Raw genomic sequence first — 16,886 nt, 5'->3', positions numbered from 1 at the left:
GTTGCTGTGTTTGATACTAAAACAAAACAGCTGTCCAAATCCTCTTGGTTTTTTATGGTTTTGTGGCTAAGGTAAGCTCGTTATATAGACCATAAAATATTTTGGTATTCGTTTATTATCTATCGCCGATAAACCGTTTACGAAGTGGCATACATATTCAAGAATATGCCAAAAGTGATGACATAAAGTTTTCTTTATTTCTACTGAGATTCAGATTAGCTTATTTGTTGCCTTATCTCAGTTATCTAAATTATAAAACTGGTTATGAATAGTGAAACCTGAAAATGACAGTTTTTCTTAAAAGTACTAAAGAACTCCAATCTTTTATCTACCGCTGTACAAGATAAAACTCTGAAAATAAACTTAATCATGAGATTCATATGCAGTAATTTTTGTGAAGGACGATTATTTAATCATAGTTTAACGGGCTAGATAAATGTAATATTATTAAACTAATTTTTAGATTTAAAAAATCCATACATATCATTGCTGTTTACAGATTATTCAGATCTAGAATATATGTCTAATTATTTGATATAAACGAATTACAAAAGTTTAAGTAATGGAGCCAATAAATTTAGGTTATCAGTATGGGGTCGTGAAGAATATTAAGTTTTTGATTGAGATCATGAATCGATTGATGTTGGACCACCATTGAAAAGCTGTAAGTACTGGACAGCCGTTTCGTCACAGTATGAGATTCCTCAGCAGTACACATTCACGATCTTGCACTCGGGATTCGAACCCAAGAGCTCTGGTCTCGCGTGCGAACACTTAACCTCCATAAAAACCGACTTCTCGATTGAGAACCGAACCCAGGCCTTCAACGTGATCTAAAGGTTAAGCGTCCACACGTGAGAACAAAAGTTCTGGGTTCGAATCCTGAGTGAGGGATCGTGCATGTGCACTGCTGAGGAGTCCCATACTGTGACTAAACGGCCATTCAGTACTTCCAGGTTTTTGATGGTGATCTAACATCAATCAACTCATGATCTCAATAAAAATATTTAGCTTAATTAAACGAATTATTTAATCCTCATCTGTCATCGATCAAACTACATATTTCGATTGGTTTTTTGCTTTAGATTGTTATTGATCAATCATGTTGGTTACCAGTTGAAAACTAACAGATCTGATTTTTAATGAAAGTTTACAATTAAAAGGAACTGATGTGTAAACCGAGCTCGCCTGTGATATGATGAATTGTTCAATGCAAGAATGTATCTTATAGGTGTACCAGTTTCATGACTGTTGAATATTACCTTGTCAGGTATTATTCTCTTAGCTTTGAACATTCACAGGTTGATTCATCCATGACCCCATCTTTATCAATGAACAATTCCCCATATCAAAACTAACTTGGTGGCTTGTATAGTTAACTAAGTCTATAATGAAAGAACAAACTGAACTACACTATTCCTGTTAGATAACTGAATATTTTAAGTTATTAAAAAAGACTAGTTAAATTGAGCTTAGTAATAATAATAAACTTAAAATTATGTAGTTATTATGAGAAAACTTTAGAAATATATTAATTCATATCGTCTCCTTTCTTGATTTATTACGTAACTTTGATAAAAGTTAGTATTAGTTCATTCCCCTCTTTAAAATTTATCACACATATCTCTTTTCCTCTAAAATAAACTTATAAATAGACATATATATATATATATATATATATATCATTAAAATGAGTGGATTGAAATGATGATTACAAGTTTGATAATCCCATCATTTAATGAAGGATTAGTTGTATACTAAAGGTGTGAATATAGTCATATATATATAAGTAAACAGTGAATGATCCCTAAATCACTTTCAACTTAAACGTTATTATATTTCAATGTAACTTGTTTATATGATTCATAATAAATAAAAAAACAACAACAACATCATAAAATCATATAATGATATGTCTTCATATAAAAGAAACAAGATTAAGACTTTAAAAAAGATTTTAAGAAGAGAGATTTCATGTAAAGTAATAAATGAGCAAAGTATTTCATTGATTGCATTTAAACAAAACCATATTCTATGGGTTCTTTTTTACACATTTCAATACTTCATTGAATATTTCAAGTCATTTATTAGTAGATTACAATATATAATTAAACGATGTCAAATTTAAGGCTTATCATTCTTTGTTAAAGACGATAGTACTTAATATAAAAAAACTAGTGACATCTTTCAATAAATTGAAACAAAAGCAATTCTCATAAGTAGTATGTATCTCTTATAAGATTATGGATCAAATAGTAGATATTTTAAAGTTATTTCAATTTGAGTAATATATACTAAACCATATGAAAACTATTTTTCATCGAAAAATTCTCCCACCATCTTCATTAAACTATAGATTGACTGAAATTCATTATTACTGATATTGTAACTTAACGTATAAAGTATATACTTTTCATATTTTGTACATAAGAATATTTGCTGTTATTAACTATCGATTTCAAATGCTCAATTAAATCAAACTGATTTGTGATACAATGTTTTCTGGTAGGTATTCGTCGTGCTACTGTAGTGAACGAGAATACAAGTGGGAACAATCGAATGTATTTGAATACAAAATTACAGAACACCTTAGTAAAATCTGAGAACCATACAGTAAACACTTAATTCACGAAGTTTCAATCATTTGTTTCAAACTTGACTGGTTCTTTTTGCAAATGTCAATCAATCATCGCAAATGTCACTGTTCCTTCATTTCCGTTGCAACTGTTCTTCGTTCTCGTTCTCTTTTCTTCGATCTCCTTAACTTGCTGCTGCAAGGCATTTCCCTTTCGATTGATGAAACATTCTACTTATATCTATGGATATCAGTAGCACACACCACACTACTATCAATAATAAGTTGTTCCTAGTTATCATAAAACCAATCAACTAAATATTACCTCAAGTATTAAAAGTGTACTGATTATAAAAGCTTAGCGTAATAAATAGTTTCATAACAAAACAAAACACTTTAAAGCAAATAACGGATGAAAATTCTCTATGCAGTCAGGAAACATTTTGACTTTTTCTTTGATTTATTTAGTTCATTGCGGTGACGTTGATGTACAGAAAACCCGGTCTGTTCAGATATTTTTTTAAATTACTTATGTCTTGTGATTGATCTGTCAAGGTTTCTAAAATAAACTGTTTGAAAACACTCAGTCGTAAACATATTTTGTTAATGTTTCACATAATTCATAGTTAAAGAGTTATATTTGAAATGGATCGCCAAAATTCTAGTAAGAGGTTATGATTAATAGAGTTCAGCCGTATTCTAAGTTAGACTGTTATTACCAATGTTATTAGATCATTGTACGGCTATATTGATTTAGTTTATATTGATTTTCTGCTTGATTATAGTATAATTTGCAAAAGTTGATTGAATTTGCTAATAAAGACCATTGTATTCTGGTTCACTAATTTAAATATAACAAGCTTATCATAAAACGTGAAAGTTCATAGTTTATTTAAGTAGAATGTTTTAGGTGTACACCATCAAAGTTTTCTCTTAACAGAATAACCTAAACTATTCATTGTTATCTAACTTTTAGTTATTCTGAAGTTAATAAAAATAAATATCTATTATGTCATATAAACTGGTTGAAACTATCGGTTGCAAAGAATGTATATTGTGGTGTGTGCTATCAATGTCAGCAGACATAGATAGTATGTATCATCAATCGAGAGTGAAATGCCTGGGGGCGGAAGATTAAAAAGATCGAAGAAAAGAAAACGAGGATGGAGAATGATTGGTATAGAAATGAAGGAACAATCAAATGTGAAACAATTGATTGATATTTTGCAAATGGATTATTTACTGTATGGTTCTCAGACTTTACTAAGATGTTCTGTAGTTTTGTATTCAAACATATATTTGGTTGTCCTTATTAGTGTTCTCGTTCACTACAATATAATTCAATTGAATCATTTTGAAACATAAAATGAAATTAAACGTTTCCTATAGTGGTCTAGCTTTAATTGGCTCATAAATTCAACTATTAAATTACTAAAATCTCCATAAAACTCCCTCCTGATATTGATCATCATGTGCCCATTGGTAACTGGCTTCAAGAGGTATTGCCTGGAGTTCTAGTGAGAAGCCGTGACCAGTGGAATTCAACTGGGTCTGTTGTGAGATGATAATTCACTAGAGACAATGATCGATGGTGGCTCGATTTCGTGAATTGGTTGAAGTTAGATATTAACACTATTGGTCTACATGTTAAGCGTCCCCTCACGAGACCGATAAGTCCAGGGTTTGAATCCCGTGAGCGGGATCATGGATGCGCATTGCTAAGGAGTCCCATACTAGGACGAAACGGCCATCCAGTGCTTTAATTGACTCATGAATGCAACTATTAAGTTTTAAAGAAGAATCTATTAGATTAATTCAGTTAGTTCAGATTTCAATAAGAAATTATTACCTACAAAATTTTTAAAAATATTATTTGAATTTATTAAAATATTTATCGAAGTCTCATCTTAAATCTCAATAGTCGAGATCATGAGTCAATTGAAGCTAAACCAACATGGAAAACCTGGAAGCACTGGACGGTCGTTTCGTTCTATCGTGGGACTCCTCAGTAGTGTGCATTCATGACCCCGCCTAGTGGGATTCGAACCCAGGACCTATCAGTCTCGCACGTGAGCGCTTAACCTTTAAACCAGTGAGCTGGCCTGCATCCAGTGGTGTGAATGTCTAACTTCACCTAATCTCATCTTAAACTTTAAAATGTTTATTATGTTTTCTGTTGAACAAAGATTTTGTTTGTTTATTTAGTTAATTATTAACATAATTATGTATATATATTGTTCTAATGATAAACTTATAACTAAATTGATATAGAAAACAAGTACATTTGTTTATGATTTTAGTGGGTTTTGACAAAGAAATATAAAATGATTTATTTATTTATTTTTAACTTATTGCTGGTACTTATAACTAACTGATTACTATCAACTTCAAGAGCCTATTAAAATATAAATTTAGTTAATGATTACAATAAGATTATTTTAATATTTGTTTTCCTTTTTCTAAACGAATATAACAGATACATCATTCTCTTATGAGCTAACAATTATGGTTACTTATTTCAACTGTGGTAATATTAAAAGATTCTAAAGTATAATGTAATAACTGTCTAATGCATTATTTTTTTAAATATAATGAATTTTTGACCATTCAATCAATTTTAATGTCACTAAAAGAATATTGGATGAAATCATTTAATAGTTGAATTCATGAGTCAATGTAGGCTAGACCACTCCACTGAAAACTTGGAAGTAATAGATGGCCGTTTCGTTACAATATCGGACTCTTTAAAATCGTGAGTTCACGATCCCGCTTGTAGGACTCGAACCCAGAACCTTAGGCTTCGCGCGCGAACGCCGAACCTGTAGATCACTGTGCCGTCATCCAACAGTGTTATTGTCTAAATTCCATCGATCTATGAATGGCTGCGCAACCATTCATCCATAGGTTGAGGCAAATACCTGTCTCTACCTGACACAGATTGAACTCCACTGGTAACGGCTACCGTCCAGCTCCTCCAGGTTTTCGATCGTAGTCTAGCTTACATTGACTCGTGAATTCAACTATTAAAATTATTATAATCTCCACAAACTTTATTCTGATCAAAATCGCTCAAGACAAAAATTATCTATTTTTTCTGTTGTTGCATTCAGTTGTTTAAACTCCCATTTTCATAATTAATATGAATTCAATAAATTCTCCTAGTCCTTTATTTGCAGTTTTTGTATCTGCATCACGTTATTTCTTATTATCAAAGAGTTGGTTTACTAGTTTCAAACAGTAATGATCTGTTTCACATTGGAGCTATTTAATTACAAAATTTATAAGCAGCTTAATAATAAAGTTCCACTACAGTTAAAGTTCTTTCTGAAAGTTGGTTCTTACTTATTTTCTTTGCAGTTTAGATCATTAACCGATTTTAGCTATGCAACTGCTTAAAACATGAAAGCACTGAACTTCCGTTTTATTCTAGTATGAAACGGCTTTACAGTGCGTTTCTACGACCCCTCACTTAGGTATCGGATCCAAGACCTTCGTTCTCGCGAGTGAACGCTTAATTCAATTCGGTAACAACATACAAATTCGTGTACCAGGCTGAGATACATTTATGATTTATAAATTAGTAATCTTAGTTGTCTACAACATTTATAAACTAACGGGACTCTAGTGCATAACGGATTAAAGGAATAATCTTTGACTGGTTGTTCCATTTCTAGTAAATTACGAATTCATACTTCCAAAAACGAAATCAAAAGTTAGCGAAATCAAGAAGATGGTAATCATGACTTTTTCAAGAATTTGTGAGTATACTGTTAAAATCTACCTAAACGAAACATTTGATTTTAACAATGAAACGCGTGTATTCGGTTGATCACTAGTGCTATTTATAGTTAATCTCCCTCATTAACTTACCTCAACCAGGGAACTGGTAAAAGTTGGGCGAGGCACGACAACTTTTGCCTTATTATGAGTCTTTTCTTAGTGTAAAGCCACAATCCACCAGGCAATAGAACCAAGGGCATACTGACCTTGTGGAAAGTACGATAATAATAGGCTATTGAGTGGGAGTTATTTTCACCTTGATCATTATGTATTATAGAGTGGTACTCACTCAGTATGTTGTTGTCTGGTTCTCTGCTACTTAATGTAATTTTTTTACCACTTTATCTAATTTTTACGGTTTTGAGAACAACCAATATCTCTAACATTACTTCATAATTTCTACCTTTTGTTACCGTACCTGAATCATTGTAACTATCATTATAAAATTCAACATGTAATTAATGGGTTTGGAATGACGTTAGTGAGATACAGTCATTTATTACAGTCATTATTTCTTCGAACAACCACCTATATATTTATTTCTAATTTGCAAACATTAAATACTAGAACTGTAAGAAATGTGAATTGTATTTTAAATACGAATTATAGGGTACCACAAACTCACTGGAGATACTATGTAGTATATGAATAGTATATTTATACCTGGCAACAAATCATTTCCTATAATACATAGTTAACAGGTTTTTAATTAGATTTCTAATAGTTTCCTATTTTAGTTTATTAGTAAAATTAAGTACTTTTCGTGTTAGGTCATTACTCTTACATAAATTAATTTATATTGATAATGAAGATAGAGCATATGAATGAAAAATTCTATATTCAATTCCTCTGTAACTGAATAAACTTTTATTAAGCGTTAGGTATATTCACAATGATAGTATTTAATGCATTGTCGTCTTAATTAAAATTACTAAAGTATTTTTTTATGATTATCATGCCTGGTTTATTACTTTATTCTGCAATAGAATAAACTGAAAATAGATATAGTTTATAATAAATAATCCGTGTATTTAACTAGTCAAATTAATATATGTTAATCATAATTTTATAAAGTATTTTCCTTTCTTTATACTACTGTTTAAATCTTAACATTTTATTAAGGAGTCTTGTTAAATCAATAAGAGACCACTTATTGGGGTTCTACTTGAATATCTGGGCTATCTGTTCTTGCCGTTTAGATATCTCAACAAGTTATCTGTCTTTTATTTGTTTCAACAGATCATTGTCTCAATTAATTGCAAAACCTATTCAAGTACGTTTATGAAAAGTTCACGACCTTTCACTGTGCAAGTTAGGAAAGAGCACAATCAGAGGCATTATGGTTTCTGGCAATATACATCGAAAAGAATGATCATTATTCAGGTGCCGATTTTTCAACTACTAACATTTAATTGACGATTATTTAATATTTATCGTCAGGATCGATCAAGAAATAAGAAATGGAAACTTGTTGAAAATACTTTGTGCTGATAGTTCTATATTGTACCCGAAACATTATATTGAACAAAGCTAATAATAATAATAAATATTCGTGAACCGCCAGAGGATTTCTCACTTAACATAAGAACTCAGACAATAAAATTATTTTAGAAATTCAACAAATAATCACTTATTTTCCATCCGAAATGACTTATGTTTCATCCAGATTTCTATGGAATAAGTTTAAATTAAGATCATCAACAGGTTTATTTTTTCGTCTTATAACTTACTTTTAATAAAAAGAAAACCATGTGAACATCCCGTTTAAGTTTGAAAACGCATTTAAACCTTTTTTTATTTATATTAGTTATAATTCAAGATATAAAATAAACAATCATAATTAATAAACTAATGTCCTCTTACAATTTATCCTTTATATATTGAATTCCCTTTATCCTATAGACATACACATACATATTATCCTTGTAAAATTTCTAACACTGTAATTCATTATCTTTAATAATTAAAAGTCAAACAAATGTGTTACATAAGCTAATTTCCTTTTTATTTATAAAAAAGGAGAAGAAAAAGTAAGAAAAGAAAAGAAAGAAAAAAAAGAAAGAAAATACTGAAAATTATTCACATAATTTACATAATGAATTTACTATTCTTATAATTTCTACAAATACGTATATAATTTTAATAAAGAATTAACTTTATATTAATCTAAATAAAAAAGAATGTCAATCCCTTAAGATTCAATTTATCCACCTGTTTAACAGATTCATTCTAATTGTATAATATAACAACAACAATGAAAAAAAAGAGATTTTTTTCATATGGAGACGCTATTTTTCACAATATTGGAATATTTATTCATTTTCATATGTTTTGCTTAAGGGCATGACAAAATAGAGAATATATATATGTATATTCAAGATGTAATAGACTATATATGTTAAATTTGTAAAAATTCACACGAATCAGTACAAATATGTAATAATGGAATGAATTGAATATTTTAACAGTTGAGATCATGAAGCAATTGAAGCTAGATCACCATGGAGATCTTGAAAGTATTGGATGGCTGTTTCGTCTTATTGTTAGACTTTTCAACAGTGTGCATCCATTGTAGTGAACAAGAACACCAGTGGGGACAAATTACAGAACTTGTTAATAAATTCTAACAACCATGTAGTAAATGCCCAATTTGTAAAATGTCCATCAATTGTCTCAAAATGACCCACACTTCATTGTTCTTGTATTTTCATACAAACTGCATCCTTTTTCCATTCTTTACTGTTCGATCCTCTTGTCTCTCTGCTGCCAGACCTTCTGTTCACGACTAATATCATCTACTACTTATGTCAATATAATTAGCACACATCACAACATAACACCGCCTCGCGAGATTCGAATCCAGGATCTATCAATCTCCATGGTGATATAGCTTCAATTGACTGATGATCTCAACTATTGAAACCACTATAATATCCACAAAAACCCCTTCTGATATTAATTGGATATTTATTTGTAATGATCTACTTATGTATATACTGTTCTATTTATTCTGATATCAATCTGTCTTTGTTGTTAATTATATTTTACAAGAAGTATATATATATATATATATATATATATATATATATATATAACCGATATGTAGACTCAATGAAAATACTTTTTTAAACCTTAAATGACTAGTTAGTCCGAATTGATAGGAATTAACTAAATATTTTACCATTTTTATTGTGATAGTTGTTTATGGAGATTATTCGATTTAGCAGATTATGTCACGAACTGATCTTAGTTAGATAACCAGTAAGAACCGGAGAGAACAGACATTGTTTCGTCCTATTGTGGAACATCTCAAAAATATCGTGAAATGATTGAAGTTAAGGATGTAACATACTAGGAGCCGGCTCAATAGTTTGAAGGTTAAGCTAACACTGAAAGATCTCAATATCTCTAGTTCAAGCTCTGTTGTGTTCGTGAACGTATATTATTGGAAAGTCTCATACTAGGTCGAAACGGGTGTATAGTGCTCACTGACTTTTTAGTGATTGTATAACAAATACTAGTTCATCATGTGGGCAATGATACTTAACTTTCATTATAAAAAATATATTCTACTCATATGTAAATAAATCGTCAACAAATAAGTTTTTATGAAAATTATAACATACCAACTCATTGTGAATAATTTAAAGTTTATATAAGGATTATTATTTAATCGATTCCATCAATAATGCAAATACTCTTTACTCAAATATACTAATATGAAACAGAGTACATAGAGAGAGATGTCATATAATTTAAACCAATGAACATATATAAACTTGATTGGTAAAATATCATTGAAATAAAAGTGTAAATTGTTAATTAATTATGAATGGGTTTCTTTTACATTGTCATCAAATGAATATACTAACCTCTTTTACAAAATCCATTTTTTCCACCATTTCCCACACCAGATAAACGACTAAACGGTTGTTCAGGTATTACTGAAGTAGTCGGTTGATAAATAACATTCTGTGTGCATTCAGTATTAAAACTTGTTGAAAATCTTGCTCCTTGAGAATGTGACATATAAGTATTAGATTGATCTAAATTTTGAGTTAAGTTTGTTTGTAGCATAACATTTGTAGGATCATTTAATAAACCTTCTGTTAAGTTTTGAATTTCTGAAGTAATTTCCATATTGAATACATTTTTTAATGAATTTATATCAGGATAATTAAATGTTCTTAAAGCATTTTTCTCCTCTTCATGATTCCTTACTTTATCTTCTGAATTTAATTCATTGGTATTCATTCCACATGATACTGGAGACGAATAGATATTTCTACTAGGATCAGTTGTTGATGTACTACTCATTTGCATTCTGTTAATTTCAGATCCTATTTCAAAATTTCCTTTATTTGATCCTGGAGATAAGAATTGTGATGAATTGTGTGGAGATGATTCGGTAGTATCAATTGATGAAGGAGTTCCACTCTAAAATTGTTTATTATAATTATTTAAATGGTAAGTGAAGCTATAGTCTGAATTAAAATATCTATGAAAATTAAATATGAACAGTTGAGATCATGAGTTAGTTGAAGCTAAACCACCATGGAAATCCCGGAAGCATTGGACAGCCGTTTCGTCCTGTTGTGGGACTCGAACTCACGCCCTACCAGTCGCGCGTGTGAGCGCTTAACCAATAGACTACTGAGCCAGTATTAATTTTTATATATTTAGCATATCATTTTAGTTCGACAGATAAATGATTTAAAACTTAACTTACTTGTTGATAGTTTGATTCTGTTGTATGATGTGATTGCGCAAAATTTTTTTCTACCATTTCATATTCAGGTATAAGTGAACAGTGATGCATATTTGGACGATGTATGAAAGAAGACTGTGAACTGGTAGCTGAAGTTTCCACGTCATGTATTTCATCATCGATTTTTAAATGTAGTGTTTTGGAATTACCACCACCATTATTATTATTACTATTATTATTACATCCACTGTGATTATTGTTATTTTGTGTTAAATGATCAACCATTTCAGATAATTTAGAACGTGGAAGAATGTTTACAATCTATAAATATCAAGAATAAAAAAGATTTATTATATAATCACTAAAACTTTAGCACAACTTATAATCTAAAAAACCGCTAATGTTTTACTAAGATACGCGGGAGCTTATGGGGTTGGGCAAACCTTATTCAGTGAATAATATCCCAAGTAATCAACCTTAACACAGGGTATCCTACTGTTTAATTTCAAACATAATGTAGTGCTAAGTTTCATCATTCATCCTACTATCCCCATTCCTATCATGTTTTCTAGAATCAGTTAAAATTAAATTACTAAGTGCTAATTATTTAAAAGTATTCGATAAGTAGATTTAAGAGTATGTAAAATTATTTTCCCGTTTGATCATATTTGTAATTTTAACTTTGGTGTGTGCTATTGATGTCAACAAATATAAGTGGTATGTATCATCAATCGAAAGTGAAATGCCTGGGGGCGGAAGATTAAAAAGATCGAAGAAAAGTAAAGGAGACTGGAGAATGATTGGTATAGAAATGAAGGAACAATCAAGTGTAAAACAATTGATTGATATTTTGCAAATGGATTATTTACTATATGGTTCTCAGATTTGGCATAAAAGTGAGGATTGGCAAAGCAAGGACAACATTCCTATGGTTGTAGTACATATAGAACTCAAAACAACTGTCAACCAATATCAAAGTGAGAATCTTTAATATGAACTACTACAACCATCTCCAAAAATTTACAAGTATTTATAAACAGATGTCTACTCAAGATTCTCAGTGTCCGTTGGTCGGATACCATCAGAGACAGTCTACTGGTCATCCACGGGATACTATGAGGCTGGGTTTTTTTCAGAAGTCTTAATTGAAGGGATTTCTCAATTCCTAAAGATATTTAATAACAAGTCGATTAGAGTGGAATGTTTTTTTGTTTGTTGCAAAAACATTCATTTCTCAATCTACTGAATAACATAAAGAAACATATTATTCATATAAATTCATTTGAGATTATTACCTGATCTGCTATTGTTGCTGTGTTGCATGTTTGAATACCACTTTGTATCGAATAATTGAATGGATAATTTGTAAACATATTATTTGTATGATTCATATCAGATGAAGATGATGACAGTGATGATAAATTTTCATTAGTTAATACAGATCCATTCATATAATTTACTGATGAATAATAATTTGGATTTGTGGTAAAATATGAAGAAAATGGAAAATTCGATGCGTTTGTATGTAATCTTGACTGTTGTTGTTGTTGGTGATGATGATGATGATGATGTTGAGAAGTGTGTAAATGTTGATTAAATATATTTGAATCATGACATAAATTCGGATGATAAAAATTACCAGAATAATTATTTGAACCATTTATAAATGATGTGTTTTGTCCACTATTATGATAGAAATTTGTTCCTAAACTATTAGTTGCTGTCTCCGTTGTTGTCGTTATCATCATCATTGGTGTAGTTATAGATGGATAGTACGGTGGAGGAAAATATGGCGGCTGATAATCTGAATGTAGACCACCGGTAGAACCACTTCCACCGGTTAATGAATTATCCGTATCCGAATTTGTCTCATTATCAGTAATACAGATACCTGTTGAAAATTGATCCTAAATTGTAAATAATTATAAGCGATTATTTTACTGTTTAAGTAAGAAGTAACATGTTAATATAAGTATGAATGATATAAGCATATGATACAAATATACAAGCATTTTTAGTTTTTGTACAAATGATAACTTTCTAAGATACATGAAGGCATTATTGTAAATATATCTCTACAATTGTTGATAGTTTAAATTTACAGTAAGAAATATTCACGTTTAGATTTTAATAAGGTCCCTTTTATTAAAAACAATGAAGAGACAATTTCAATATGCCTACTGTCTGTAACTTGTGGAAAAAGTACATCAATTACCGTAGTTTCATTGCCAATCTAACTGTCATCTTAAATCGATCACATCAGAGATGAATAATGAATCAATAATATTAAATTTGAAAGCTGATTTATTATATGATTCTTTATAAGATAAACCAATAAATGTAAAACACATGAACAACGAACACTATTTCAGTGATCTATGTCAATCGAGTTCACAATGAAGATGAGAAATAGAAAAGTGTTGTTATAAAAAGCTTGAGTAAATATGAAAACTCAGCTCTTTTAACATTACCTAAGATTCGCAGTTCAATTAGTAAGATCTACTGTTAATAATCGGTCGGTACTATTGAATGAAACTCTGCTCTTCTAGGATTAATGCCGGTCCCAAGCGTGGGTAAAGGGGGAAGTTTGGGCATAGGGTCAGCAACACCATCCCGTAGAAAACAACCTTGCTAAAAAACGATAATCAGAAAACATTATTTAAACCATTTAAACTTTCTTCTGGGAGTTGAAGTATCTTCATTTAGAAGTATTATGACGCCTCATAGTGAAAGCCGAGAATCTTCGGAAACCACGAGGTCGATAATCTTTCTAACAACCAAAGCAAGATGGAATTTCCGGACATTGTGGGAGATCGGGAATAAATGATCATTGAATCAGTAATATCATCCCTATTCAACAACACGTCTAATAATTAGTTACTTATTAATATGAAATATTTTATAATATTTCAGCTTAGAACTACTATAATAATGTATATGTCTACTAAGTAAGGATTAGTCAGTTTTTATACTTCATTTAAGATAGAATTAAAATCATGAATACACGTTACTCAAAGCACATCCAAGCAAATCTGTTTCAGATTAGTTTATTTAATTAACTATAAAAAAAGGAAGATGCATAATTTGCCTTGTTTTAATCAAGGCCAACTTGATATTGACTATAGAACATGAAAAAGAAACTCAACCACAGTCTAAACACAGATTTAGAACAAACATGTAAAGTCTACAAGTATTTGTGTCACTACAAGCTAGAAGAACAATTAATAAAATTACACACTACAGTGCAAAATGTTTTATGAGTTAGAACACTTAATAAAGTGAGTTTTACGCTTTTGAATACAGATACAACTACTTAAGTCAGTTAAATAACCAGTATAATTTACCTGTATAATTGAAGACATGTATTAATCAGTTTGTAAACTAAAATCTCGGTAGGTATTGCTTGCAGCTATTTTAGATCCTGAACCCCAGAGGCAATGTAAATTATGGAAGCTTCTTCTAGTCAGTTGTTAGTACCAGGCTATTCCTCGTAGATCTCAAAGAATGGCCGAAGGCAGTTAAACAGCTTGTATATAATAAGTTTATATTTAAATCGATAAAGCCAACAACAAGTTTTTACGTAAATACAAATACTTTTGCTTAAAATTAGAAACATTTGATAGGTTCTCATGAAAGAACAATTCCGAGGCAGATAATAATGCCCATAGGGGGTGGGAATTTTCTCAACTCATTTAATACCTTAGACTACACCACTTGTATTTATTGTTTCTCTGCCCTCAGGCTTGTTGTGAGTCTGATTTTACTGAGGGAAATTTGTAATCTAAAGCTTTAGGTTAGAAAAGAGGGAAGTAATAATGATATGATAAAAATAAAATTGTCTCCATACCCCACCACTAAATTAACATATCATAGTGGAAAGAAAATTATAGGATACTAATAGCCGCAGGATAAATGGGACATCTACATTTTTATTCGTTGATTTATGTAGGGGGTAGGTACAGCCAAGGTCGTATAGCGAACCAATTAGAAAGCGTATAAAATCATACATCAGTAAGTCAAATAAGAAGTAACAATGTTCAGTATGATAGGGATTCAATAAATATTAGAACCGGTTTTTGTGACAGTACGACTTTTGATTCGATACGATTGACTAAATAATATTAAGTACAAAAAAACAATGTTTGAAAATTCTACACCCCTTGATTTGTGCAGTCCAAAAAGTCTAAGAATAATACTAGACAAATAGTTTGTACTAATTTCTCCTTTGATTTCCTGTACTGTTAATCGTTATCGGTCACTTTTAGCAAATACACAGAAAAATTGTTTTTATGTGACTTGATTTGCATTTCTACTTCTAAATTTCTGTATTCACTACGTAGAGTGAGATATTAAATTTCGTGTATAATTTTTTCTTCACAGGAATGTAAATAACTTAGTTTGAAAAAATGGCAAATTGATTTCTATACACAGAATATCATTGAAGGCTGTTATTCATTTCACTTTGAGGTGTTTTCGCTTCATTTTATCAGAATAAGATGTTATAGGACTTATGTTTTTCCTAGTGGTGGGATTTCTCAGTTGATTTAGGATGCTACCTCTCATGGAAATACAGAATCCTACGTGTTGAAGACTTGATGCAAAAGTCAGTAGTTATGTGGTACGTAGTCAGTTCTGAGGTTGTAAACTTATTAGTGGGCTGTCCTGGGTTAGTATGCAATTACATTTAGTTAAGACGCTGTTAAGTGTGGTAGCATAGGAATTCTATAAATAAACTTTGATACTTCGCTTACTGGCATTTTAAACTTCTAACTCTCCTTCTTAGACATCAATTAAGTGTTTGTATAAAATAACAAGTTTTCGGGAAATAAAATTTTATATAAAGTATCATAAATCTGTATGTATATGGGAAGCTGAACGCTTCACCCATTACTCATTTGGTCCTGAAAATGTACATAATTAATTGCCATTTATTAAATGTCAGACGATTGATTAATATATCAAAATTTTAAAACCATATGTTAATCTCTTTATTTGAGTAACGTTATGGTAAGTCTGACATTGACCGTGACAGACTTGGAATATCAGTTACGCATAGAGGAAACGTGAACGGACCTAGAACTGCAGCTTGGAGAACTTTGGTATGCATATTTTTTTTAGTCAGAAATCCGTAAGCTAATAGGTGCTGTTTACTAACTTCCAATATGACCATTATTCTACAAGTTTATATGATAATCCATAAACGACAGATTATGGGATATCCAACCTGCTCATATTCCAGCTAGGAAAACGAATATTCAACTAATAAGAAGAGTGTTTCTATTGTACTTGTTTGATATATAATGAAAATCATCACATTTTTATCTAAAACGCTATGGTTTTCTAAAATATAACCTAACATCTTATTCTACATCAATGTGTAATATTGATCACTATTAGATGAGCAAACAGTACCTATGAAATCCAATGATTGTTGAGAAATTTTATTTAGGCTAAATTTAATAATTGACGAATAAAGGAAGTATATATGACAGAGTCTAGATCATTAATGAATATAAATTAACTAATTGAGTTCATTGTTAATAATAAATTTACTTTTATGTAGCTCCCATCATTTCTTTTAATGTTTTTTTTCTTCATTTATTTAGGACTTAAGTACTTTTATCCACCTCTTATGTTCTTATAATATTTGGCTACTTGAACTTGGGAACCATTATCTCATGTTAAATCACACAGTTTGTAGAGATTTTGATGCCATATCCATAACCACAAAGTGACGTACAAAAAAACTGTCGTTAATATGCTATTTCAGTTTGGTAAATATGGATAAACTAAATAATCGGTGTGAATAAAACTGATGATTTG

The 16,886-nt window shown here is 30.4% G+C and overlaps 1 protein-coding gene across 1 annotated transcript; it reads right to left on the bottom strand.

The window, feature by feature from the left end:
• Nucleotides 1-2,317: 2,317 nt before the first annotated feature.
• TFAP2D_1 (Transcription factor AP-2-delta) lies at nt 2,318-16,233 on the bottom strand (the record flags this gene model as incomplete). Its single annotated transcript, XM_012939555.2, has 6 exons — nt 2,318-2,350; nt 6,446-6,510; nt 10,228-10,792; nt 11,085-11,384; nt 12,359-12,970; nt 16,114-16,233. 6 exons carry the CDS (start codon nt 16,231-16,233, stop codon nt 2,318-2,320), a joined length of 1,695 nt encoding a protein of 564 aa, XP_012795009.2.
• Nucleotides 16,234-16,886: the final 653 nt, after the last annotated feature.

The sequence above is a fragment of the Schistosoma haematobium genome, chromosome ZW (assembly GCF_000699445.3).
Source record: "Schistosoma haematobium chromosome ZW, whole genome shotgun sequence".
Classification (NCBI taxonomy): domain Eukaryota; kingdom Metazoa; phylum Platyhelminthes; class Trematoda; order Strigeidida; family Schistosomatidae; genus Schistosoma; species Schistosoma haematobium.
The sequence above is the reverse complement of the archived record's forward strand: the minus strand, read 5'-3'. Positions and strand labels throughout refer to the sequence as shown.